A 26,324-nucleotide genomic window follows, 5' to 3' on the forward strand; every position below is an offset into this window, starting at 1 on the left:
GCATGACAGCAGGAAACATGCAGGATAATATTATTTGGGAGACCTACAACAAACACTGTAATACATGCTAATGTGATAGTGAAGATCAGCAACTGTAATACATGTTAAAGTGATGATTCAAAAAGATGCTCACCCAGAACAACACTGTAGTTCCTGAGATGCAGAACCGTACAGCCTGGCTAGTTAAAGGCAAATAAGGCTCCATCTCCTGAAACAGTCAAGCAAGCACAGCACAGTTCACAATCCACAATCAAATTTCTATCTCAAGCAGCACACAACGCTTTGAACAGCTGTATGAAAGGAAGCAAACATCCTGGGAAAATCATTTTTAACCCCCTTCATTCTGAAAAATGTATGTGGCATGGTTTGCATGTGGTAGCAGGAATCAGATGTGAAGGGGCCAATAAACAGTATCAATAATAAAGCCAATAACCAGGAAGAAAAGTTTAAACAAAATCAGTCACAGCGCCTGAAAGATGATTGTTTGTTTTCTTCAATTACCAGTATTTGATTTTGTGAACAGAAGAGAATTACTACTGTAGAGCCAGGTCAGTTGTAATACAGCTCTGGCTTCAAAATTTCACTACCATTCTCAGTGTTTTTCATGTTAAGGTTTCTTACAATAAATGTTTATTTGGATGTCCTAAGTCGTTCCACACAGCCACAAAGCATCTTACTCCACTCCTTCATATATTTTTTTCCACTGAAGAAATGGTTAAGTTTATTAGTTGCCAATCTAACTAAACTATCATGCAGCTATACATTACCCAGAAGATTATTCCCATATAGCACAAGACCAATTTCCCTTTTTCATGGAAAGTCCTCTTTTTAGCAACCATTTCTAACTCCTAGAATATCAGATCAAATGAATTAACAAGGGCTAATACCAAAGGCACAGAAATTATTACAGCACAAATAATCTGATATTGATGTTACTCAGGCCTGGTCTACACTGAAAAAGTTATACTGGCACAGCTACGTTGATCAAGGGTGTGAAAAAACCATAGCCCTGACTGACATAGCTATGCCAACATAACTCTCCAGTGTAGATACAGGTCTGTCGAAAGAAGACAGCTTCCATTGACATAGATAATTTCATTCAGGGAGGTGGTGTTTCTACACTGGACAGAAAAAAAACCCCTTTCTGTTGGTGTTGGCGCATCTACATGACAAAGCTATCCCGCTGGCATAGTCTCCATAGTGTGCAACCCTTTGGGCAAATACTGGTTTCTCATATGTCTGTGTACAGTGCCTTCCACAATGGGGCTCTGATCCCTGACTGGGGTCTCTAGGCATAACCACAATACAAATAATAATACTACTACCATATAACTACTGATAAATTTGTTTTGAAATTAGGTAGTATTGGACCTAAGGTATTTTCTTGAAATTACTTTATTTCTGTTATACCAAACCACAAAATTTGGACCAACTACTGCTCTCAGTTACACTGATGTAATACAGAGTAATTTTATTGGATTCAATGAACTAATCCCAGTATAACTGGGAAAAGCATTTTATTTTGGGTCACTCGCTCAGTATCAATAATTTTATCTCAGGGGTGCTCATGTCTGAGAAAATGACAACCTTCTTCAAACAGCTGAAGACCAATTTGTCCGTAAAGATACAGTTTGTATTTGAAGTGTACAGTGCTGAACATTTATAGGTGAGAGATCTGACTGTCTCAAATGTACTTATAATGAACTTTTATGTGTAATTCTGAACATTCTTGCAGCTTGGTTGGCATAAAGTTATATTTGGAATAACATACAATCAAAAGGCTTCCTCCTTAATAGAATTATAAAAACAATTGAAGTTAATGTGAGATGTAAACAGATGCTCAAGGACTTATTTAGGCCCATAATGTGCAGTTTAAGCAAGTATTTCTGATAAGGTATACACAATTTTGTTTTAGGAATGACTGTCTCAGAACCATTCTAGGCTATTTGACGCACAGTTAGTTTGCTACTTAAGAACTAATTTCAGATACTGATGCTGTGTAGTGACCAAGCCTTCAAATTTCTGGGCCAAATTCTTCCTTTATTTACACATATACTGAAGTCAATAAGAGCAGAATTTGACCTGCTATGAACTAGTTGAATATTTTCACCATCAACTGTGATGCTAACTCTGCAGAAAAAGCAAGCAAGGTGAAGATTACATTCTCACAATGGGTAATTTCTGCATCAGTGTATTCAGTGAGGAGCAAAGACTTTGAAACATTGCAAGTAGTGATGAGAAATTGGTTTTATAACTGAAGCAAAGCTAGACTCAGTGTTCTGCAAATTCAGTGAACTGTATCCATATTGCCTTTTCAGTTTGCAGAATTAATCTATTTGAAACCAATATCCCTTCTCACTTTCAGTATCACACATTAGATAATGAAAGGAAATTAAGTTGCAGTGTGGCTGAAAACCTGCATAGTTTTCTATGGCTGAACACTGACAAGGATTGCTACAAAGCCCCTGATAATCTGCAAAGATAACAAATGCTCTCTGTCATAAAGAAAAGGATCACAACGTGATTGAGCTTTTAATGGCAACTATCGATATATGCTCAAAGAAAAAAAAACAGTTGTAGATTGATTTCTTGTTCTGTCTTGTAATGCTTTACTGGATTTTCATGTCTGAGACAAGAAAATACATTGACGGCCAACTCCTGGTCTTTTGTACAAAGCCTGAATGAACAGTTTTGTACAGGGACAACCATGCTTTTGGGGGCAATGGAATCCTTTCTCTGAGACCAATGGCACCCAGCAAGTCTGCTCAAGATATGCTGCAACTATAGCCCATAGACTTTATAAGCATCTGTGATTGCTTCATCCTCCCTGACCCAATCCTGGGGGTTGAGGCTAGTAGATGTACATAATCACTGTCCACTAGTCATGCACTTACTTCCCTGTCTCAAACCCACAATGCTCTGTCATGGACAGTGAGAATGCAGCACACTGCTTTGCAGGACACAAGAGTTATGTGACTTTCCCATGGCCTTTTCTTCCTACACAGCAGAACTACAGTGATTCGACTGCTTTGTGGGTACTGTGGAGTTATGCAAGAAGGGAAAGTATTTAGCCCTAAGTACAGGCAGGGACACAGGTCAACATATATTACTAAACAGGCAGATATTCCTTTCCAATTAGTTTGATCCAGTAGGCAAAAACAGTTACTCACCTGAAATGTGTTCTCTAGATAAGTTTAAAAACAAAACCTCCACAGAGCTACAGTCATGGCACTGTGCTCAAGCAGTCATGCTGCATGATCGCCAGAGATCCTCTCGCTATTGGAGTGTATATCACACTGAGGTATAAAAATGACAATGGTGCCATTGCATAAAGGAAAGTAGAAAAACTCTCAGTGAGAAAAAGACCAACGAATATATCCCCTAAAAATAAAGGCGGTTTGAAAGGAAGGGCCATGTTGTTCATATAACACTATGCTCTTTTAACAGCCATGGCTAAATTTGGATTTCTCCCTCTGGAAAACATATATCCACTTGCATGACTAGTGAAAAGAAATTATTTAAAAACAGTTTCAGGGACAAGGTGTGTGACTAAAACAGTCCATTTTAAGATGATAGAGGCTATTCCAGAATGCAAGAAATATCAATCATATATTCTAGAGACCTGCAAATTTACTACTGCTTTAAAAATATAATGATAGTGAACAACTAACAAGCATGTAATACCTAACTGCATCCCAAATTAAAATTCAGACTCAGATCACAGGCCTCAGCAATGTTTACCTCCCAGCATTTAACACAAGCAAGTTTAGCTATCAGTTTAGCAAGCACAACGCCTACCCACCTTTTCTGCATCTTGTTTGTGTGAGGAGTTATTTGTGTTTTGCATAGAGCTTTTTTTGCTTTCTGCAGTGAAGACAACAAATGTGTCTTCTTCAATTTGGAAAAATTAAAGTTTGGTTCCAACTGAAAACAGACAGGAAGGTGCTGTATCATCACTTCTGTATTCAGCAATTCCTTTAAATAAACAAAAATGTGTAATGCAAGGAAACCCCAAAGCCAGCATGACTTTTGCTATCTCTATACCTTGTACTTTCCATTGCTTTGCAGTGTTCCTTATCATGTAGATAGCAAACATCTGTTGATTGTTTCTCCTTAGCTATATTGAGTGCATGTGTACATACATACGTGTGTGTGTGTGTGTGTGTGTGTGTGTGTGTGTGTGTGTGTGTGAGAGAGCGCATGTGAGATTACATTACATTCGTTTGAAAAGTGAAAACTTCAATACTCAACATGCAGCTACTTGCTGCAAGAAAGTAACAAATGACAAGTTATAGGACCAGATTCTGCTCTAGCTTACACCTGAGGTGTTCAGTAAGGTTGCGTGGGGTGTGGGTTGACTGAATTTAGTCCTATAATGTTCCATATGCCAACTCTCTCAGAAATCGTTCTGATGAAAACCAAGGAAAATAATTTCACCAAGTGTTTGCAAAATCTTTTTGATGCTCTCTGTGTCTTGGTTCTTTCTATAACCTTCATTACCATTATGTCCACGTGTTTATCCATTTTTCAACCAGCTCTCAGACATCACAGTAGATGAGAGAAAATTTCACTGACTTCAGTGGATTTACTTCAGATTGCTCCTGGTGTAATAGACAGCAGAACTTGCTTCATTGCTTTGTGTAGATACAGTACCTGAAAGTCTGCTTTGCCCTCATGCAAGTGGTTCACTGCCACCATTATGTAACAGATCTTTACTCAGCAATTAGATACTAACTAGTTCCTAAGACAGAATCATCACATTACAAAAAAGTGTTAGTATGGAATTTTATCATAAGGTTTCATTCATTTAGATGTCCACCCAACAGACATCTTCACATATGGAGCATTTTTTTTAAATTACCTGCGACACATGATTCTTTTTCTTTTTGGTACATTTGGCTTCATATTCTGGCCTCAGTTGGAGCTGTTGCTGTTCCTCTTCAAAATCAACCAAGTCCCATTCGTATTCTAGTCTAGCTTGTCGCCGCTTCCAAAACTCCAAGAAAAGTGTAACTGTGAGTGAAAAGTGTCAAGAAAAAAGAGCAAACCACCTTAGGAAAGATGAACTGACTGCTAGGTGCTACATACCACCCAAATTAAACCATCCCTTTCTCCTCTCTCTCATGGTCTCTATTCTATTACTTCCTTTCTCAATATGATTTGCCTGGTTTTCATTCAGTATGTCAGCTACACAATAAAGCTCAGTGCTAAGAGCTGTAATATGGAATAATTATATGTATTGGTAAATTGAAGTGTAAATATGGATAGAGAGCAGGATAACGAAGTAGCAAGCCCTCATTACCTCACTAGATAAGACACAAATTCTATTACAGTGATTGGCTCAAACACATGAGCAGTTACACAGAACTAACCAATGAGCTGGGATATTTCAGATCAGCCCTTTGGGCACGAGAATCTTTACTATAGATAAGCAGAGCTGCTTGGAAAACATTCTACTGAAAAAGTTTTCCATGAGACATCAGCTGCTCTTTTTTTATTTTGATAAAGATGGGTTATTTTGATAAGATGGCAATTTGAAGATGGTGAGCTTTTGATGCTTCTTAGAAAGTCAAGAGAGCTTGGATTAAGAACTTTCTTTTTGAAATAGGAGGGTGTAGAGGCTTATGTGTATATTTATATAAAAATGATGAGGCATTTTAAAAAAACTTCAAAAAAGCCTTTTACAAACTGATCTAAAATGCTGTACACCTCTGATAATCTGAAATGTCTGTATCTGAGTTGGTAAGAGTTTGTGGGTTGAACACACACAATGAGAGAGTGTCATTCTTCTCTATAAACCTTTGTATTTCCAGAATGCTCTACCACTGTATTATGCCATTCAAGGGACAGTGTTTAAAAGTCAGAAAGATCTTGAGGAACACAGGTTTAAAAAAATCTATTTAGTCTGAAATTTCCTGAAAGATCCCAGTGCAAAAGATGGTGCCTAGATGTTAGGATGATAAATAGACATATGATAGATAGACCTTCGTGGGATAATGAAAGCTCTGTAGTATGGTTATTTTTGTAAGCTAACATATTTGATACATTCTTCCAGGTTTTAGTCACCCAAATACACACTTCATTAACTAAGGTAAATAACAAGAAATAATAAGCATGCTCTCACAGACATTTACAAAGATGCATATGGAATTCAACAAAAGAACAAGTATTCAAGTCAATAGAATTTTGTACCTAAAGTGCATGTGCAAAATGGTATGAATAAAACAATGACACAGACAAGGTTACAGGAAGTCTCATGACAGAGAAGACAACTCTGTTAAATACATCTGTCTTCTGAATATCAAAATACACATGTTGTCTGACCTTCCCTTGTGCAAAAGTGGGACAATGGACTGGTCCTGGTCCTTAGGCTACCTACAATAATGCATCTTTGAGCCTATTTATCACTTTCTGCTTGTAACAGCCATCAATCAGAAGTGGACAAAATTTGCTTCATGAGATCAGAAAGAGAAACTTTATTGCAAGGACCAAGAGAGAGGAGAGAACACATTTTGAATTGCTTACAAGTGTGTAAAACCTGCTGTCATGTAGGGAAGAAATTAGAGTTGTGTTCACAACAAATTAGGTTATTAAAAGAAAATAATTGTAACATTAGGCATGACCTTCAGATAAACAATTATGCAAAAACACAGTCTTTTAATTGTATTGCACAAGGTATGTATGTTACATAAGGTACTAGGTTATGATTTTTATAAAGAGCAATTCCTCTGCAAAGTTTAGATTACTTTTATTCTTTGATCGGGTAAATATTTCTAGATTTAAAGGCAAAACAGAACAGCTTTCCCAATGTCCCTGAAAGTTTAGTCAATATCTCCCTATTGCTTTATTTAAACTTTATTATCAAATGTACTCACCCCATATGCCCATGAAAATTGCAAAAAAAAGTGTTGCCACGTTATCAAACAAATGGGAGTACTGCAAGAGAAACACATAGGGACAGGACAATTCAGTGACTGAAGAGTTTTAAATAAAGCAGAACATGATAAATAATTGCAGAGTTAGATACAGACCTCTGAGGATGCACATGTGGTGTTTAGCTTCCAGTACTCACACTGCTGGTCACAAAGAGGGCACATGATGATCTCTCCTCCAATCGCAGGATCACATATTTCTTTGCTGAGGAGGAGAAGATGGTTTTACATTTTCTTCAGAAGCTCTACATGGCATTTCTTTTAGAAAAAGGTCAAAGCTTCACTTATTCAAACTTAAGTGTTTTTAGCTTTGCTGATGACGTGCCAAGGCTACATCCACTGACATAACCTGTAGCGGAGTCAGGGAAACCTCCAGGAAAAAGCCAGTTGCTCCTGGAAATTGAGTTGGTGATTCACTCGGTGCCGTGCTCCTCTCTGTGTCAGAACTGAATCAGTACTTCAGCATTCTGTTCGGGAGGCACTGTGCTGGATGTACAGTCTTGCAGATGAGATATAAACCAAGGCTCTTTCTAAGCTGGTCACTAAAGCTCTCATAGCACTTTAGGTAACAGCAGAAGTATTAATCTAAGTATCTTTGACAAATTCCAACTTTGGTATTTACATTCTGCTTTTGTAAATTTCCTGCAAATTTAATAAAATTCCATGCCATGGATTTTTTTTTTTTTTTTTTTTTACTTCCTGTTCTATATTGTTGTATGGTGTTGCTGTATGATGTTAAGCAAAGCTTCCATTTTTTAAGTCATAAGCAGCTGTATTTCAGTGGCAGGTAAAGTGGCCTGTGTGTATACCTTTTAATGACCATTTAAGTCTGAATGTACATAGGGATCTTTCAGGAAGGATACAGGATGTTATGAATATAACACAAGTCTCATACTGGCATAATTCAGCAGAACAGGGCATCGAGGCACAAATTCCTGAATGTACTTTCTAGCTACACACTTCAGCGAACAAAGAAAACTTAGAATGTCCACTATATAGGAAGCCAGGAACACCTCTAATGGGGGATACTCTCAGTTCCTGGACATTTTTGGTAATTATTCACCATTGTTGGTCCTCTGAAGCAGGCAAATGGCTTTCACTACAGAATGGATCAAAACTGGAGGGTTTAAGGCACCTATGAACAGGTGATACATAAACACTCTTAATGGAAAAGAAGCTTAAGCAGGGGCAATGGTAGTATCCTTAGGACCCTGCTAACCACAGCATTTCACAGACATGAGCCTGGAGAGAAAACCCTTTGCCAAATTAAAACAAAAACATCAACTTCCATCTATATGTTAGATTTTTACTGTCTAGTGGACAGTTGTGATCTATTTGTGCAACCCCATTTAAGCCAATGGAGGTTGTCTGTGTGTAACAGAGCAGAATTTTCCCCTCTGTTTAAAAACTTTTTGCCCGCTGCTTTCTATAGTGAGCAGAACCATATTCTTTAGTTGGCTTTGTGTTTTCAGAATAATTCTTATTTGTGATTTTTTTTTTTTAACTAAATGCTAATTATGACTTCTCTACATATGTAACAAATTCTGACCATAGCAGTTATGAAAAGGAGATACTGTAAAGACACAGCATACAGCTAGACATTTTAAAACTAATTCTGCTTTTAATGAATGAGGTAAAGATATTTATTTCAATGTAATTTTGGCAGGTGCACTCACCTGCTCATATTTTCATCCATTGTAAACAAACCATAGAGAAAACAAATTAAGCCAACCACTGCTGCAAAGAACAGCATCTCTGTGTAGAAACCCAGCCAGGCAAAATAGATTCCAATCTTCTCTCCATAGTACTTCCTGCACACAAATAATACAATTGGGTTAGGGAAACACAGGAAGACTGCAAACCACAAAAGGCAAAACTGGCAAGACCCAAGCAAAAGTAAAGACAATGGGCCAACTTTTGACCTCAGAGAAGAGTAAATCCAATGACTTATGCTGTTTAAATGAGATCTGAATCTAGCCCATAAAAGAGTTACACACGCTGAATTAGCACACTAGATGGACCTTATTTAGGGAAAGGATGGAGCTACCCTTAGTTCTCCCTTCCAGGAATATCTTGCTTAAGGAACTCTTTCCCCCACCCTCCATGTTATGAAAATGCAGATTTACCTCTGTTATGCACTAAAAGGGGCAAATGGAGTATAAAATGTAATGGTTCACAATGGTTCCAAATGGTTCATGTTAAAAAAACTGGATATTTATCATAACAAAGGCAACAAGGTGTGTTACTAAATGAACAAATGGATTAAGAAGACACTGACTGGATCTCAGCCAGATTTATGATGGGTTTGAGGCTTAATTACAGTTAACTTTCAGGTTCAGATTCAATGTGCCAAAATCTCAATTGAAACATTTCTACCTTAAGCAGTGAAATCTCACAAGATCAACCATTTCACAAAATACCTGCAATCTTGGACCAAAATCAGATGTATACTCCTCATAACATTTTGTTTGCATCTGAAGCAGATCTGGAAAACTGGCCCAACTGCATTCGGCTGGTCTGAATGGCTTTGGATCTGAGGTAAAGAGTTTTGCCTGTCTCTAATAAAACATACACTATGTACTTGCAGCACGTGTCTGTTCAGGTATCTGCTTTTCCTCAAACATTAGAAAGGAATGAAAAAATCCCCAAGAGGAACAAACCACAAACAAACAACAATGAAAACCAATGAAATGTGGCTAGGTGCAATGAACGCTTCCCAGCCCATATCTTACCTAATGAGATCCAAAGGCTGCTCCTTGTAAAACCGTAAAAACCTGGCCCACTCCATGTACAGTGTGTATCTCTCATTGTCACAGTTGGGATCATTTGCCTTCTTCCAGTACTGGCACTGTGTGGGTGTTCACAGATCAGAGAAGAGACAAAGATGTTTGTCAATAGACTAATACATAACACAAAAATATGCAAACCACCACATCCTGGGGCTGAGTTTTCTAAAATTACTTGATGCTCAACATCATAACTCATCCCTACAACAGCTCTTTTAACACACCATATTTTAAAATATATGTATCTATAGACCACTTATCAACATTAAAGTCATTAGACATTAAGGAAATTTGCACTGATAGAGCTATTTAGTGTAACCTCTTAACATAGGGACGCTGCACTGGGGAAAAAGGGCCTTGCACTTCTGATTTGCTCTAGTAAGTTACTGGAGTAAGTTGCACTGGTGCAAGCCATGTTTTACAAAAATATGAGCCCCAAACAATTTCCACCTCATGAAACAAACTCAAGTCCTAATCCCTTGTAAGTTAGAATCAGGCTCTTGTGGTACATTCCGTAGTCAACAACCTTCCACTGAGAGATGCAAAGGTATAAACATAACACAATGTAAAGCTATTTTCTGTTTCTTCAGAGACCATCATACTGTGTTTATCACTGTGGTTTCTGAGGTTATAATGCAAACATCCACTAAAATAAGATGCCACACTAATACATTTCAAAGGTAGGCTGTACTTTCACAGATTTTCCTGTCGTATGACAGAATATGAAGAATAAGAAGTTTTCTGGTCATTTAAGCTTCCTATGAAATTAATAGGATGGAAGTACAGCGATGTTGTCAGTTCTCCTATATTTCATTGCATTTCTTAAAGCCCCAGCTCGTGGAGTCACACGTCTATGTATATTTATGTTCTGAACGGGATGTGTAATTCCCAGTGTGAGAAGACATATTTGCACTAGTTGTAATTGAGCTAGTGCACTAAAAATAGAGTGCAGCTGTAGCAGCTTAAGCAGTGGAAGCAGCTAGCTGTCCTGAGTACAGTCCCGTCCAAGACTTTACATACATACCTGGGGCTGCTAGCCCCTCATGTGGCTCACACCGCCATGGCTACACTCTGTTTTTAGCACACTAGCACAGTCACAGCCAGTGTGGTGATGTCTCCTTGAGCTGGGATTCACATCCCCAACTCTCAGTGTAGACATTCCCTTATTGAAAATCAATGCTCCTGTTTTTCTTTTAAAAAAAGCCTCATGATTGTGGAGAAAAGCTTGAAAATATGACCACAGGGCATCCACCAGGCTCAAAAATCAGAAAGTAAGTAAAAAGAACCCAAAATATTATATTTTAAATAGCTCATGATTTTTAAGTCAGTCAATCTCATGATTTTGCGAGCCTGACTCAATTTTCAAATCCTTAAGGTTGCTAATACTCATATTGTGTGGAAAGACATACCAAAACGTATTCTGGCACCACCGCTGTTCTTTATTATTTGTTTCTGAGATTGCTCACAATGTGATTGCTGCTTCCCAAACATAAAAATGACCCAGGTCCTATCCTGCCAAGCTTCAACTCTGAAAGCCACCAGAATTCCCCTTCACCCAAGGAGCCGGCATCATTCCTTTCAATAGACGTTTCTAGTTTTCAAAATCTTTTTTTCCCCTCAGATTTATCTTGTGACAGAAACTTTTCAAACGATTGTCAGAAACAAACAAGGAAATTAAAAAATAAACAAGTGATTTAAAATGCAACTAAGTCATTATAATTATCCTCAAATTATTATTAAAAAACAAATAAGGAATTAAATTAAAGAGCTTCAAAAAATTAATCATGCTTCTGGGCAAACTTTCAGTGCAATATGCTGGTATTTAGTAGCACAGCTCCCTCCTGTTTATGCTAAGAAGGGCTGCAACAGGGCTATATGCAGGTATTCTGTGTTTAAAACATACCCCAAAGCAAAAACCAGAGAAAGTTACCATCCTTACAGACTTTACAATACTTGCAGAATGCCACCAGAGGGCACCCTGGTGTGGAGAAATGACTGCACCAAACTTCAAGGTCAGATTTATCCCTGGTGGAACTACTTCAGTGGTGTTTTACACCACATATATATGACCCACAGTATCTATGTACAACAGGGCTCAGCTAAAGATATTATTAATTTCCTTGCTTTCGTCGGTCTTTGTAATAATGTTACTATTATAATTTATCTCACAATGAAAAATAAAAATATTTATAAAAATACATTGCAGTGTGCGTGATTGAAATACTTAGGTAAACACAATGTACTTGAGTGTATGGAAAAGCACTGTAGTGCCTACAACAGATATTCCTTGTGCATTACAAGGCAGGAGTTCAGAGTGCCTAGTAAAAGCCAAAGGGGCTGGGGACCAAATACATTTCAACTGGAAACAGTAATGTCATAGCAGGTAAAGCAAATGAGGGAGGAAAGCTGGACTGGGGAATACTTACATCATGGAGAGGATAAGCAGCTGTGTAGGAACCATTATTTAGCAATCTTTTAATCCCAAATTTTGTCTTTCCTTCTTCTGTTCCATAGGAGCACCGTGTTAGAATATAGTACACCTAAGATGCAAACACACAGTGCTTAATCTTCTGCTGTTATAATATGGTTTAACAGCACACCCAACTGATGGATGGAAGGAGCCATTGCTGATGAGTTTGTCCAATTCCCCTCATTGCAGCAATGCACTACAGTATCTGCAATATAGGGGAAATGAGAGGATCCCAAGGCTCCAGCTGGAACAAGGATGCCCCACCCCAGATGAGACGGAAAAAGAACTCAAATGCCATCTGTAACTAGGAAGATACACAGACATCAGATTTCATTACACCACATCCAGGGATACTGTACCATGCAGCAGTCAAGTAATCATGGCTATCTCAGCTGACTAACTGATAAGTGATCACACCCACACCCATCCACCCATGTAAACGGATGGGTTGAGATACGTACTATTCTGTTTCTCATGGATGGTGAGAAGAAAGTGCTCTGATCCCGAATGAGGTAGAGCTCCTGCCGATTTTTGCTGAATGGTGCTGTGAAATAGTCTGGTTCAGGATGCATCACCTTCTCCGGTAGCCTAAATGGTCCAAGCATACAGTCCAATGGGTTCTCTATAGTACAGGGAATATCATTTTCCTTGATGGGCATTTTGATGTTCAGCACTTCAGCGTATGTGATCAGAACCTCCCATGGGGCATGGATCTTCACAAAGTAAGTTTTGCCATCTTCTGATTCCTGCACAAGAAGAGGTAAAACTGAGGTCAGACTGAACTGTTTTTTTTTTTTTTTTTTGCTGTAGGATTCAAATCAAGCCAGATGCTGCTATTCAAAACTTTTCTTCTCTTTGTACTTTTATTATCTTAAAGGCTTACATTGATTCAGGCAATTTCCCTCCACCAGAAAGCTTGTATGATTGATGGTAGTGGTTAAATGTATTATTTGCACTGATTAAGGCTTATGAGGAAATTTTAAACCACATCAAACTTGTACATTAAAAGCCAAATCTTCCAGCAAATACAGGACCACAGAAGGCACAGAATGCACAGAATGTGTGGTTCTACTGGGCAGGGGATGCAGGGTATAGAAAACTGATACAACAGTCCAAACTTCCTGCATGCAATGGTGCTGTGCCATCTCCCAAGCAGAGAGGTCAGTTTTAGGATTGGCCTGCTGAAACTGCAGGTGTATTGACCATGAAATCCATGAGTATGCAGATTTCTCTGCAAAACATCCTGTAAATTAACAGTCAGGGAAGCAATTGCAACCCTGTTACTTGCAGTAGTGGTTAAGGAAAGATCCCCCCCAACACACATCTCTGAAGAATTTCTCTGCACGTAGTATATGTGAGGTCCTGACTCTAAAACTGTAATATTTAACCCATTGCTTACTGGAGCCCCATCTGTGGATCTCATGAAGTCAGCTGGGTTTGTCAGAGGTTATTTTGCTTCATCTGTTCTCAAGCAGAACAGGGATAATGTTGATCAGTGAAGCACTCTCCACACTGTCCCAAACATGAGGCAGAAAAGTAACACTAAACAAATGGACCAAAACTGCCGCCAGGCCCTTCCCCATCCTGATCCTACTCCCACTCAGGATATGAGTAATTCTCATTGACTTCAACAGATGTTATTTGTATGTTGTGTGGAGGGGCTAAAGTGGAGGAAGAGTCTGGTCCAAGGAGAAGTTTCTTTTTTACACTGGTGTCCCTGTGTGAATGAATTTAGAGTTCAGTTATTTTGGGACCATTTCCTTTTCATTAGTAAGTAAAACGCAATCACACACAGCGGCTCTCTTCTCATAATGCTTAAAATACTTATCAAGAAAAAATTGCTTCTATATTAGCATGGTTAGCCTGTTTAACTTCAGTTACTCACATGGTTTGAAGAACTGAAATCCCTTAGAATCACTGATACAATGGTGGATAAATCTGGTCAGAATAGACCAACGAATGCATTAACTAGCAATCTGAAAGTTCAGTTTTTAGGTCCTAGTTTGAATGAAGAGAACACTTTGGTTTTTTACCTTTTTGTCTTCTGTTTCTAGTTCCAGACCAGTCTTTTGTAGATTCTTCTCAAATTCTCGCCTTCTTTCCTGAGGAAAAACAAAGACTTTACTAAAAAATATGAAGCTGAGGCAGTTTTTACGTTATCTGTCAAGAACTTTATCCTTCCCTGTCTAATGGGTCTGATCTTGCTCCCATCAAAGTCCGTAGGAGTTTTAACCTTGCCTAAATAGAAGCAAGATTGGATGCCAAAGAGTATTTTTTCCAAAATTATACTCAGCTTTTTAAAATCACCAATATCTTTCAAAGTTGCTGTCAGAAGGTAGCTGGTCTCTGTGGAGTGACTAAACCTAGCTCCTCTGGACCAGCTCCCCTGGAGCCCAATCCAGCCAATTAAAGAGAGCTAGGCTACACCTGAGCCTATAAAAGCACTATTTATGGGCAGAGATGGATTGTAACAGCCACACTGGAGTGGTGGGTCCCTGGAGCCAGAAGCCCCAGGGGCTCTAAGAAGGAAGCAGCTGACCGAGACCAGCAAACTGCCAGGAGGCTCAGGAATGAGTTAGAACTGTTTTTCTGTTTGTTTGTTAAGCTCTGTTAAGAAAATAAACCTCCTTGCAAAAGACTGTGCGTAGCAGTGCATGCTTTGGAGCAGAGGTGAAGTGCAACCCTGGTGACAGTCACCAGTTACACTACATGCTGGATTCATCATTTAAACTAAAAAAGCAATATCGATCTTGCCTGCTCTAGAAGTCACCGGCAAAACTCCTATTGATTTCAAGATTAGGCCTATCATTAGATGCATTTTTTTAACCGAATAGATATTTCCACAAAATATTTTTGGGCCATGCATCAAAAAATGAATTATCAATCAAAATTTCCTTTAGTCTATTTCTGTATGAAGGCAATTTGTAAAGCAAGAGTGCCGTAAAGCACAAGGAAATGCAGGGTACTCCTTTTCATTTGACTATGTGTCATGGGGATCCCATATCTTATGGTACATCCTAAATAGATTAGTATGTTTATTGATCACAGTAGCCTTGCACTTTCCTCTGAAACAAGAAATTTTTGATTGTACATATTGAAGTTTCTTCAGCTGGAGCAGACCTGGGACTGCACTGCCTTCTCTCCCCAAATGCTGATCAGAGCCAAAAACTCCCGTGTGCTCCAAGTGAAAGAGTATTTGGTATACGAAACCACCATGGTTAGCTGGGAAGATGTGGGGACCAGGCAGGAAGTGGAGTTTAAAAAATTCCTGGGACTTTAAAGGATGGCTGCAGGGCAGCAGAGTTCAAACTGATGGCCAGGGCAGTCAGGATGGGCATTGTAAGACACTTCCTGGAGGCCATTTATCACAACATAACCAACCACGGTGTCTACACTGACGCTTTGTTGCTAAAACTTTGGCGCAAAAAGCTCTATGCCTCTCATTGAAGTGGTTTTATTTTGCTGCAAAATCAGGGGAGTTGGGTCGATGGGAGAGGGGGTGATTGCAGTGTGTACACCACCATTGTTTTGTTCCAAAAACTGACTTTGGTCAACAAAAGTCTGTAAAGTAGACCAGGACTAACACTTCTCAGAGTGGGCCTGAATTCAGAGATTAAAAAGCACTGTTTACATAGACCATAACATTCCACAAGAGTCATTACAGAATCAATAGTAGAGATAATGAGAATCAACAGGCAGAGGAGAACAAATGGCCAAAAAAAACAAAACAAAACAAAAAAAAGATCTGAGTCAAAACCCCAGATGCAAATACTTCCAGACTTTGGGAGGGTTTAGAGATATATACATCCAAACTTTGCCATTCAGGTCTATCCCCCGTTCATTTTGCATGAATGATAAGGAAAACTCTATTAATAAGAAAGCCTTTTATGGGTGTAATATTGACAAATATCTTTCAAAAGGTAATTTTGAGGATTCACCTCAAGACACCACCCTATTCACTCTGAATTGAACAAGCTGATTACATTTTAAGGGCTTGGCTTCGAAAGTATGACCATTTTCTTAACAGCAGATTTTTCACAAGACTTCACTTGGCAGATTGCCTAGTGTGATCTAGAGCCACGGTTCCCAAACTCTACCACATTGCATGCCACCAACATAAAACGCCACCAGCTGTAGTACCACCGTTTATAGCAGCGGGGTGAAAGGGCACGGCTGGGAGGGGGGAGCAGCCGCCGCACTACTTGGGGGCGAGGCTGGTGTTGGAGCAGCTCCTGGCTAGCCGCTTTGTGTCCGAAGGGAGGGGGGACAGAACGGCCAGGCCACTGCGCTGCATGGGGGCAGGGCTGGTGCTGAAGTGGCTCCTGGCCAGCCCCCCAACAGCAGGTGGACGTGTACCATTGGGAGATGGCCTGCATACCACCAGTGGTACGCGTACCACACTTTGGGAACCGCTGAGCCAGAGGGCTCTTGGAGATCAGCAAAACACTAACTCTGCAGAATCTGGATTTATTTTGCATGAAGCTAAAACAGAAGATGCTCGTATCATTTCTTATCTTAAGTGCCTTTGTCTGAATAACAATGTTGAAATGCCATAAAGAAGTTAATCCTACTCATATTTATGCAAAATAAACTTTCCCTGAAGCAAGCATGAGCAGTAGAAACCTGTTGTCTGAAATTGTATTCCTTTCCCAAGAATGTTTCTATTCTTAGCCAGTACAAATCTGCCAAGTCACTGTACTGCAGAAAGAGGAATGCACATCTCTGCCCAGAAATTACAGTACAACAACAAACTGTACTGGATTTCTGTAACCTTTCAAACAAAATCCAATGCCTGAGTCTGCACTTCATCCATATGAAATCACAGTTAATGATTTGATCTCTGTGGATAAAATTCATGCCTGAGCAGAGGGCGGCATAGCACCTATCAATCATGGGGCTTAATTGGGATTTCACTTGTTACATTCAGTTACATAGCTTGCATATCCCCTGTCGACTGCCAGTGTAGATCAGTCCCTAGTCTCCCTGCTGGGAGAATCAGTGAAGGGAAAAAGGCTTGATCTGTTCCAAATTCAAGATCTGATGCTCCCATTCAGTTTTCCTGACGGAGGGGAAGCGGGAGTGAACAGGATGGGGATATTGAATGGGGAAGTAGTAGCTTCAGTGCATATATTTCTAACTCTCAGAGACCTTTGCTGCACTTCAATGGAGTTTGAGGTTCAGAAGAGGGTTTGCTGGGAGTGGCAGGGCTGCGGGAATAGCTTTTTATTGCAGCAGGTTCCCTTGGCGGTTAGGCTTAAACAGTATTAACTCCTGCTCTGCAGGTGTGCCTCGATTTGCAAAGGGACTTAGGCACCTAGAAAATCACAGGAACAACAGTGCGATCCACACAGCCTAGGTTAGGTGCCTAGGTTCCCTATACAGTGTATCAAAAAAGACAGGTGTCTAAGAATGTGATCCACCTAAGCCAGTATGCTAAGCAGGGAGCCACCTAAGCTAGCCATGTGAAGGAAGAAGGTGTGTCTAAGCCGCATACCTTCATGGAGACAGGTGCGTAAGTCCAGGCTGCAGGGAGGTGCCTGTCTCTGCTTAGGATTCACAGCCAGGAACCCTCTCCTAGAGTCAGGCGGCTTAGACGCCGAAGCTGTTTCTTGTGAGAATGAGTTAGGCACTTGCCTCACTCCACACTGAACAGCTGGAGGAGAAGGAAGAATTGCACACCTAATAGCTTTTAGCTCAGTGGTTAGAGCATGTAAACACATCAGCAGTCACTGGGCCAGAGAGAGCAACAGAAAGAGTATGACTCTATAGCCGGATGGTTACAGCACTTACTGGGAGATGGGAGACCCTGGGACCAGGCCCCTTGCTCCAATTACTCTAATTATTTATACACAGTGGACAGCTTCAGGAGACTGTGAAGAAGCCCCATCTCAGAATATCCCATAGCCTTGGTCTCACACTTCCCAGGTGAGTTCTCTAACCATCGGGCTAAAAGTTATAAGGCTGGTAACGGAACCCCCCCCACCAGCCAGATTCTGAATGAGATCTGATCTAATAGATGGTCTCTGAGCACACCCCATAGCTGAAACAGATGCTTCTCCTCCTGTCTTCCCCTGGCTTGTGGACTGCTTTGAGGACATTGGTGTGAGGTAGCAGTGCACGTGCCCAGAGGCAAAAACTTAGGTGGTGAGGGAATTTTTACAGGTGACATTTTCAGCTCTGAGTGAGTTTATGCACTTATAGTACATATCTGCACTTTAATTCTTTTTTTAGGGGGGAGGGGGAAGAGGGTGAGAGAATCTAAAATAATGTGAAGGAAAAGTTCTAATTACCAAAAGGAATAGCTAAGACCAAGCACTGGGAAGGGTCTCTGAGCCTGGGCTCCACTCCGAGTGGGAACGCTTACACTGCTATTTTCAGCCCCCTAGCGCAAGCCCTGCAAGCCCAAATCAGCTGACCCAGGCTCTGAAATTTGCTGCTGCACTATAGATGTACTCCTAGGCTCTCTGTGCCTGTTTCCCCCCCATCTAGTCAAAGGGGTTGGTAGCTATAACACCTACCTCCCACAGACACTAACTAAACATTAGTTAGTGTTTGTTATTACTCTTCAAAGTGATATCCTCAGTGGGGACACAGATAAGAGATGCCACTGAGCAATGATTTTCATTACTGAAAGCATTTATGTTTCCACTATCTTTTCTTGGATAAATTCTTCCCTTCCCCTGCTGATTGAGTTGTACAAAGCAGCATGTTAGGGTTCGTCTGCACTGCCGCTGGGAGCAGCCTTCCCAGTGTGGGTAGAAAGATGTGCTAACTCTTCTTGAGCTACAGCGCTAAAAATAGCAGTGTTGCTGCAGCATCACTGATGGTGGCTTGGGCTGGCCCCTCCCATTACACACCCAGAGGGCGTGGGAGGGTGTGTACTCAGGTGGCTAACCCAAACTGCTACCCATGCTATCCACAGCTACCCTGCTATTTTAGCATGTTTGCTTGAGCCAAGCAACCTACCTACATTGGGAAGTACGCTTCCAGCTGCAGGGTAGACATATCCTTAGAGAGAAAGCGTTGTGTGCAGACTTTCAATTGTGCTTTTGAATTAACTACTGCCTTGGGTTTTTGTTTTATCTTTTTCCACTTGCAATCTTGGCTAAATAAGCCTTCCTCTCCTCCTTCATGTTCCCTGAGGGGTGACTGGTGCTGCCCAATGTGTAGGGGTTTGTGTTTATAGCAGAAGCGCTGAACCATTCATCATGTATATATATCTGTTTCTTTCTTTTCTCTATTGACTGGCCTCCTCCTCCATTTGATTCCTTTTGCTATGTAGTAGAAGAGGAAGCCTCTTGATAACCCTGGCTGGGGAATCATACTGCTGTATATGCAGAAGCCAAAGGACCAATATGAGAATCGAATACAGTGTCTTTAAACAAGCAAGGCCTTATAGGATTGCTGCTGTAATAAAAACCCTGCTCTCTCCAGACACATTGGCTGGGTGGGGCTCTTAAGGAGGGTAGGATTGTAAGATTGGGGAAGTGCAGAAAAGATGTGTTGATGTCAGAAGAAAGGACATTCTCTTGATTATTTGTTTTCTTGATGTTGCTTTTTTTTAGTTTATTAAGTTTACAAGAATAAAATTCCAGGCCTTTGAGATTCAGGGACTCATCTTTCCAGCTGTTCTGCCTCCTACAACTAGAACACACAGGACATTTTTGTTTAATAGGAGAATTAACATTTGCATAAGAGTGCAAGGAGCACAAACTCTTAAACAAGGCATTAATTCCTTAACAAGAAAGTATAAATTTTAGCTAATAATGTATGAAAGACACCAACCTCGAAGTTCCTTACTCAGAAAAAAATATGATTACTTATATAACATTTCAGCACCATATGCTTAAAATATAGTTTAGACCTATTTCTTATTTCAAATGCAACCTCTAATGACTCAAGAAAGTGAAGGCATATTTACAAAAAAGCCAAAATAAGGCCAAACTGACTATATTAAAAATATTAGCATTTTTAGGCCAATCTTGTGATTTTTTTTTTTTTTTTAAATGCCTGTGGTTGGCAATACTGCAGCTTAAAATGAGAACAACCCGAATCAGATACCAAACGTGAAAGTAGACAAAGAATAAATAGAAAATTCGTTTATTGATTCTTTCCAGAAATGTTGCCACATTTGTTATTTTGCCTTGGTGGGAACTTGAGTGTTGAGTTCCAACAGGAACTTTGCTGCAACCCCTCAGCAAGCTTGTACTTAATAGCCTCTTATGTGGAAGATTCCATCTTCATGGACACTTTAAATTTGCTTTTACAGGAATGAGAATGCTTTAATAATAAATATAAAGAAAATAAGTTACAAGTACTTTGGCAATGAGGCAAGATGCCAGAGGGTCTCAGAGCCTAGGCAGAGAGCCTAGAAGGGGCAGGCACTGAGACTGTTGTGCTGGGAGTATAAAGTAAGCAATTAGGAATAAAAGCTCTTCCACAACAGCCTGACCCAGACCTCATCCATCACACAAACCTCAGGAGGATGTGGGGTGATACAAGAGTCATCAATGAACTACACAGAAAAATAGATCAAATTAATTTAATGCTAGAGTGCCTGTAGGAGAAACCCTAAAATTACATTTTAGACACATTAACTGTTGAACAAATATTCTTGTGTTCAACTGCTGTGCAAAGGCAGGGAGGGCTCAGTCATTCAGCTCTTACTCACAGGAGTATGGACAGCAGTATCAAACTTGGACATTGTATCATCAAGTATAACTTTTTCTCTTGGTGCCTGCCTTACTTCGTGTTTCCCAGGCACGTTATTCATCATAAAATGATGGTTCAGATTTACCAGTACACTAAAACATTCTTAGTTCAATGCATTTAAATCAATTTCTTCTATTTTAAAGGGTTAACATCAATGTTTTTAAGAAGCTAGAACACTATTAATGCACTTACTAAGGTACTTATGAACATGCTATTGCCAGGAATAAATGGTGTCCCTAAGATCTCATCTGCTCATAAAGAAGTATTTGGCCAAGCCACTAATTCTTCTGAAATTGGATTTTTCATCCTTAAATGCATTAGTAATTGATTCTGTACTTTAAATAGTGGAAAATCTGAATCAAGATTCTTTCCTTTCCAATGACTACCAAAAGACTAAGTCAGCTCCACTCTCTGTGCATTATCAGCTTTAAGAGCCAAACATTTTCAGTGTTGCAAAGAGAAGGACACAACATTATCCCTTAGGTTGAGGCTAAATTATTTCCACTCCTAAACTAAAATGTTTAACAGAATCTCTTGCTCCTTTAAGTTCCAAAGTACCAAGGCATAGCCATCTTAATCTCAATAAAATCTTATAAAATAAGATTATTTTTATGCTATGCTTCCAAATGAGGAAATTCAGACCAATAGTTATGAGAACCAGCAGCAAACATTTATTAAAATGAAGGAGTTCAGTCTGGTTTCCCAAGGGAAAAGATGGCTACATTTATTTATGTATTTATAAATTTTATTGTTTTAAGGTTGACAGAATGCGCTAATCCATGTCTCTGGGCTCATATACAACACAATTTAAAAGCACATATATGAGATTTTCAGTTCAACTAATGGCCACAATCATGGTCCTTCTCAATCAACAAAACTATATCCATTTGCCATAGCCCCAATCAAACTACATAAGCCTGCGAAATAGATTGGCTTTACAGCATGCTCCCAAGTTCAATAAACCAATGAGCAGGAGTTAGTTCCAATTCAAGGGCCTTCCACAGTGAAGTCAAGCATCAGTTGATCACAACAGCCAAGGTAAAACAGGAGAAGAGAGGCAGCCTGTGTAATAAACTCTGGGCAGACAAATGAGATTTAGCACCAAGTACAAGAAGCTATTTCAGACAAAGTGTTTAAAGAGGAGCCTTATAATGAGGATAGAGTATCTGGAACTCTGAAGGTAGCTGAAGACAGCAATTTTAAAGAAATCTGAGATTTATGTCAGTATCATATAATTCAATCTCCAGTAAGCTAGAGTTGCTGCAAATTGAGTTTGCAAAATAATTCCTCAGTAACTTTAACTCAACTTCTTATGTTTCCACACTGCCTGCTGTTCCATTATCCATATTAAAAGGACAATTAAGCTAGTTCAGTGCAGCATCTAAATGTCCAGTCCTGCTCTTACTGAAGTCAGAATTCTACTGTCATCCGTGGGAGAAGAATCAGGCTGCAGTTCTTCTGTATGAAAGTTATTCAGTTGCTCCTGTACATCAGTCTACTAATTACAGTTCATGCTTCTTGAAAAAGGAAAGGCTTCATTAGACTACTTAGAAACTTTTCACCATCAATATACTAATTATATGGCAATATAATTAAATGAAGAAAATATCATCATTATTAGTTAGGTTTACAAAGCGCTGAGTGTATTCAGGATCTGAGAGTGATCAACACTTTGCTGGATCAGACCCTAATTCACAACAAAATTCCACACCAAGAACTTCAGTACATGACCTTTCTTTCCAAGCTATGAGTTTTTATGTAGTCAAATCAATGCAAATGATTCCAAGGGCTTAGTAATGAGGCTCAGGCCTACATTAGGTCATCAGTCAGAAGATGTCATGAAAGAAACTTACCACCTTCTTTTCCTCTTCTTTATTTGGATCATCCACATAAGAAAGTACAAAGTCAATTCTCCGGACACCATCCCTGAAGAAAACAGAATCTTTGCTTTGGTGTCGCTTGTCAATCTGTGGAGAATATAAGAAACACAATTAAAAAATCAACTCTTGTTATTGCTCTAAAACCAGGCAGGGGGAGGATTGTTTCCTCAGTTTGGTTCAATTCTTCTGTCTTTTCAGATCTGAAGAGATCAGCACCCAAGGTGAAATTTCAACAACAGCTCTACCTGTAACATAGAAGTTCACTTCAAAACAGACTGTATATAGGCATGGCCTATCTAGATAATCTATGCGTCACAAATGTTATATTCAGTATACAATGACATACATTAGTATAGCAATGCCTAGGAACACTGTTTAAAAGGTCTCTAACCATCTTCTGAAATGCTTCTTTTCAGTTTAAAGCTTTTCTGCAAAAACAATCATGGTAAGTGTTTCGATGTCTGTCAGTATGATGTTCACTGTAAAATATTAGCATGCCTCTTTAAACAAAGGCAAACAAGGACACAGTTTAAAAACTTGAAAGCAGGTGGCACAACAGCAACTCTAAAAGTAAAGAAAGTCCTATTTCAAAACAAGGCTCACTAAAGCAGCAGTTGTCCAGAAACATTGCTGAGCAACAATACTTAGATGATCACACATGTAATTAGAACACAAAGAACATATGGGTTAAATGAAATAGGTTATATAACTTAGTACTTGCTTCCTTTTTTTAAAAAAAAAGTCTGGGACCTAGACCAATGCATCAGGAGAGCAGAGAAACAGTACCTTTTAAAAAAATCTAATAGTTAATTTCACATTTTTATTTGCAGGATGCTAGAATGGCATGACTCTCTGTAACTGAGTTACTGAAATTATACTTTCAAATTAATGGAGTAAAGATCACTACCTCAGTGTGTCTGCTTTTGCCAATATTGGTTAGTCCTGGGTAATCTAACAACATTTTGTCTAGAAAAAACAACCTTTATTAAACATGATCTTTCTGATTATCCCACTCCAGAAAATCTGCTATGTGTTGAAAGGCCTTGACAAAATTAAGCAATCTATATAGCCTGACACAATTCAGCCCTGGCCTAAATAGGCGTATATGTCATAGACTTCAGCAACAGTTGCATGTGCTTATACAACGTTTGAGTTTGGTTTTTAGGGCTCAACTCTACATTCTATTAGAGATGAAAAAGGAATCATGTACAAAGGAGGTATGTCTCTGTTAGCTACCGATCAAATTCTGCCTTAAATTACACCCTATGCACCCCCACAGAAAAATGTAGTTTTCTAAAAAATTGCTAAGTGGTTATCTGAATATGAACTTTGCTCCCAATTAACAAAAGACATGACACACTGAAGCATGTTATCACTGAAGCCATCTAAGCCACTAGCAGTATCATTCATCACTGTTTTACCCTGAGACGTCGCTTCAGGAACAGATTGTATCGCCTTCCAATCTGTTGGAACAACCAACAAGGAGTTAGCAAGCAGGTCACCCCTTCAAGGACCCAAATCTTGATATTGTTCCAACCACAGAATTCACAGTGAAGTTAGTGAGAATTCTGTGTCCAAATCAAAGACAAGATAAGGCTCCAAGGATGGGGGGTGGTGGAACTATTAAAATATGCCCTATATGGCTATAATTTATATAATCCTTAATTATAACAAAGCTAATAAAGCAACTGGCATTCATCAAGTAAAAATGAGAAGCCCCCAAATTCTTTATTTTATTTCTATAATTCTATCTGCCGTTAACTATGAGGGCACTTAAAAAGTCAAGCAGACCAAAACAAGAGGCCAACAAAAGGTAATCAGAACACAAATGTAACAGCAAAACCAAGCAGCAGCTCGTGAAAACCATCAAGAATGTTTTTCTTAAGCTTACTTTATTTTGAAGCCATGCAGCACACAAAAAGCAAATGGGTAGCTTTATAAGGCTGTACCTGATAAAATTACACCTCACGGCATAAATTTACCCTTACATGGGAATCAAGAAAGAGATCTCCCTTATGTTCCACAGTAAAAGTAAATCGAGGGGCTGTTGTGTCTTCATTTTCTACTTGTGGCACTGGCAACTGCCAGAGACAGGATACTGGACCAGCTTAGACCATTTGTTCCGATGTACCAATTGCTTTGTTTCTTTAGAATATGCCAACCTTTCAGGGAACTACTGACCATATATTTCAAATTAGAGTAATATACAGAACATACAGAGACAAAGTAATCTTTTTCAGCAATGTTCTCTAATCCCCTCCTGGTCCTCTTCTTAATTAACTGGCAGTACTTGCTTTTGTGTATAATAATTATGCCAGACCAACTAATTTAGACTAATTAGTTAGAGAAGAAACATGGGGAGTCTCTTGGAGAAGGATTTTATTTCCATGTACCCTTGAAGACTGAGAAGACCACAAAAAGCATGCAATCCAAGAAAGGGAAGAAAAGACACCCAGGGTCTGAGTTTGTAAGTAGCATTTGCTTTTTGCACTTATAATTTTGTAGGTACAAATAAATAAGAGGGTGAATACTTACAGATGGAATTATTGTTATTTAGAAACATAATACTTGATTTGTACATACAACCAGATAGCCATCTAAATGGCAACAACTGCACACAAGTATTTGGCCTGAAAAAAGTGCACCAGCTATAATTTATGCACTCAGAATGTGAAGTCTCTTCTAAAAATCAGGCTCTATGGGCTAAATTCTGCCCTCAATTACCTGTGTGAAAAGACAGTGGGAGCTCACTACACTGAATAGCACTGGCTCAAATAACCTGATCAAAATCTACATAAACAAAGAAAAACAATCAAATTCTGCGATCCTCCTTCAGGCAAAACTTCCACTGAGGTCAGCAGTGTTCAGGTATTACAGTACACCTAGGACTATATTTGGCCTTCAATTACAGTGAAATCCACAAGGTAACTGTGGTCAGAGTTTGGTTCCTGGTACTGAACATCATTAAATTTGTTCTTGTCCCTGAAATTTATCAGTTTAGATACCTAAAAATCTTATAATTTCTGTTTGGATCCAATCTAGGAAGGGAAAAGTACTCATATGAATCTGTCTCTCTCTCTTTCTCTGTTAGCAAAAATAGAATTATCTGTAACAGGTAGTGGGTGGAAGGCCTTCTTATTAAGCACATTAATTAGGCCTTTCCAGCCTTCTGCTTTTAGATTTTGCAGCAAAAGCAAGACCACTCTTTCTTAATGTGTGCACTTGTGCCTGTGTGCATTTAGGGGCTCACATATAAAATCAATGAAGAATAATATGCAGCAGTTGTACATGTGAAAAGCAGTAGTTGGACAGATTAATATTTTCTCTTAACAGTTCTGTTATGAATTATGGCAGATATGTTTGATGTGATACAAACTATACATTACATTCAGTAATAGCCTGACTCAATTATTAATTAATTTTTATATTATATATAATGACCTTATTATATGATGTGATTTATATGGCTCCAGGAGGAACCTATAACTGAATTACAAGGTACCTCACAAGTGTTACATATGACTGGTAGAGGCTTGTGAAATGA

At 39.2% G+C, this 26,324-nt stretch overlaps 1 protein-coding gene across 4 annotated transcripts in view; it reads right to left on the bottom strand.

Annotated features, from left to right (window-relative positions):
* The window catches only part of ANO5 (anoctamin 5), an 83,353-nt gene that overhangs the window by 18,811 nt on the left and 38,218 nt on the right, over positions 1–26,324 (bottom strand). For all 4 annotated transcript variants that reach the window (XM_067558181.1, XM_067558179.1, XM_067558180.1 and 1 more), the window contains 10 exons: positions 22,754–22,867; positions 14,222–14,290; positions 12,650–12,934; positions 12,145–12,258; positions 9,665–9,780; positions 8,609–8,743; positions 7,032–7,137; positions 6,876–6,936; positions 4,862–5,013; positions 134–208 (listed from right to left, as the gene is read on the bottom strand). In XM_067558181.1, the coding sequence (XP_067414282.1) occupies positions 134–208; positions 4,862–5,013; positions 6,876–6,936; positions 7,032–7,137; positions 8,609–8,743; positions 9,665–9,780; positions 12,145–12,258; positions 12,650–12,934; positions 14,222–14,290; positions 22,754–22,867 (1,227 nt within the window). The remainder of the gene's footprint in view (positions 1–133; positions 209–4,861; positions 5,014–6,875; positions 6,937–7,031; positions 7,138–8,608; positions 8,744–9,664; positions 9,781–12,144; positions 12,259–12,649; positions 12,935–14,221; positions 14,291–22,753; positions 22,868–26,324) is intronic.

Source organism: Emydura macquarii, unplaced genomic scaffold (assembly GCF_026122565.2).
Source record: "Emydura macquarii macquarii isolate MOO-44397 ecotype Brisbane River unplaced genomic scaffold, CSIRO-AGI_Emac_v2 contig_1876, whole genome shotgun sequence".
NCBI lineage: Eukaryota > Metazoa > Chordata > Testudines > Chelidae > Emydura > Emydura macquarii.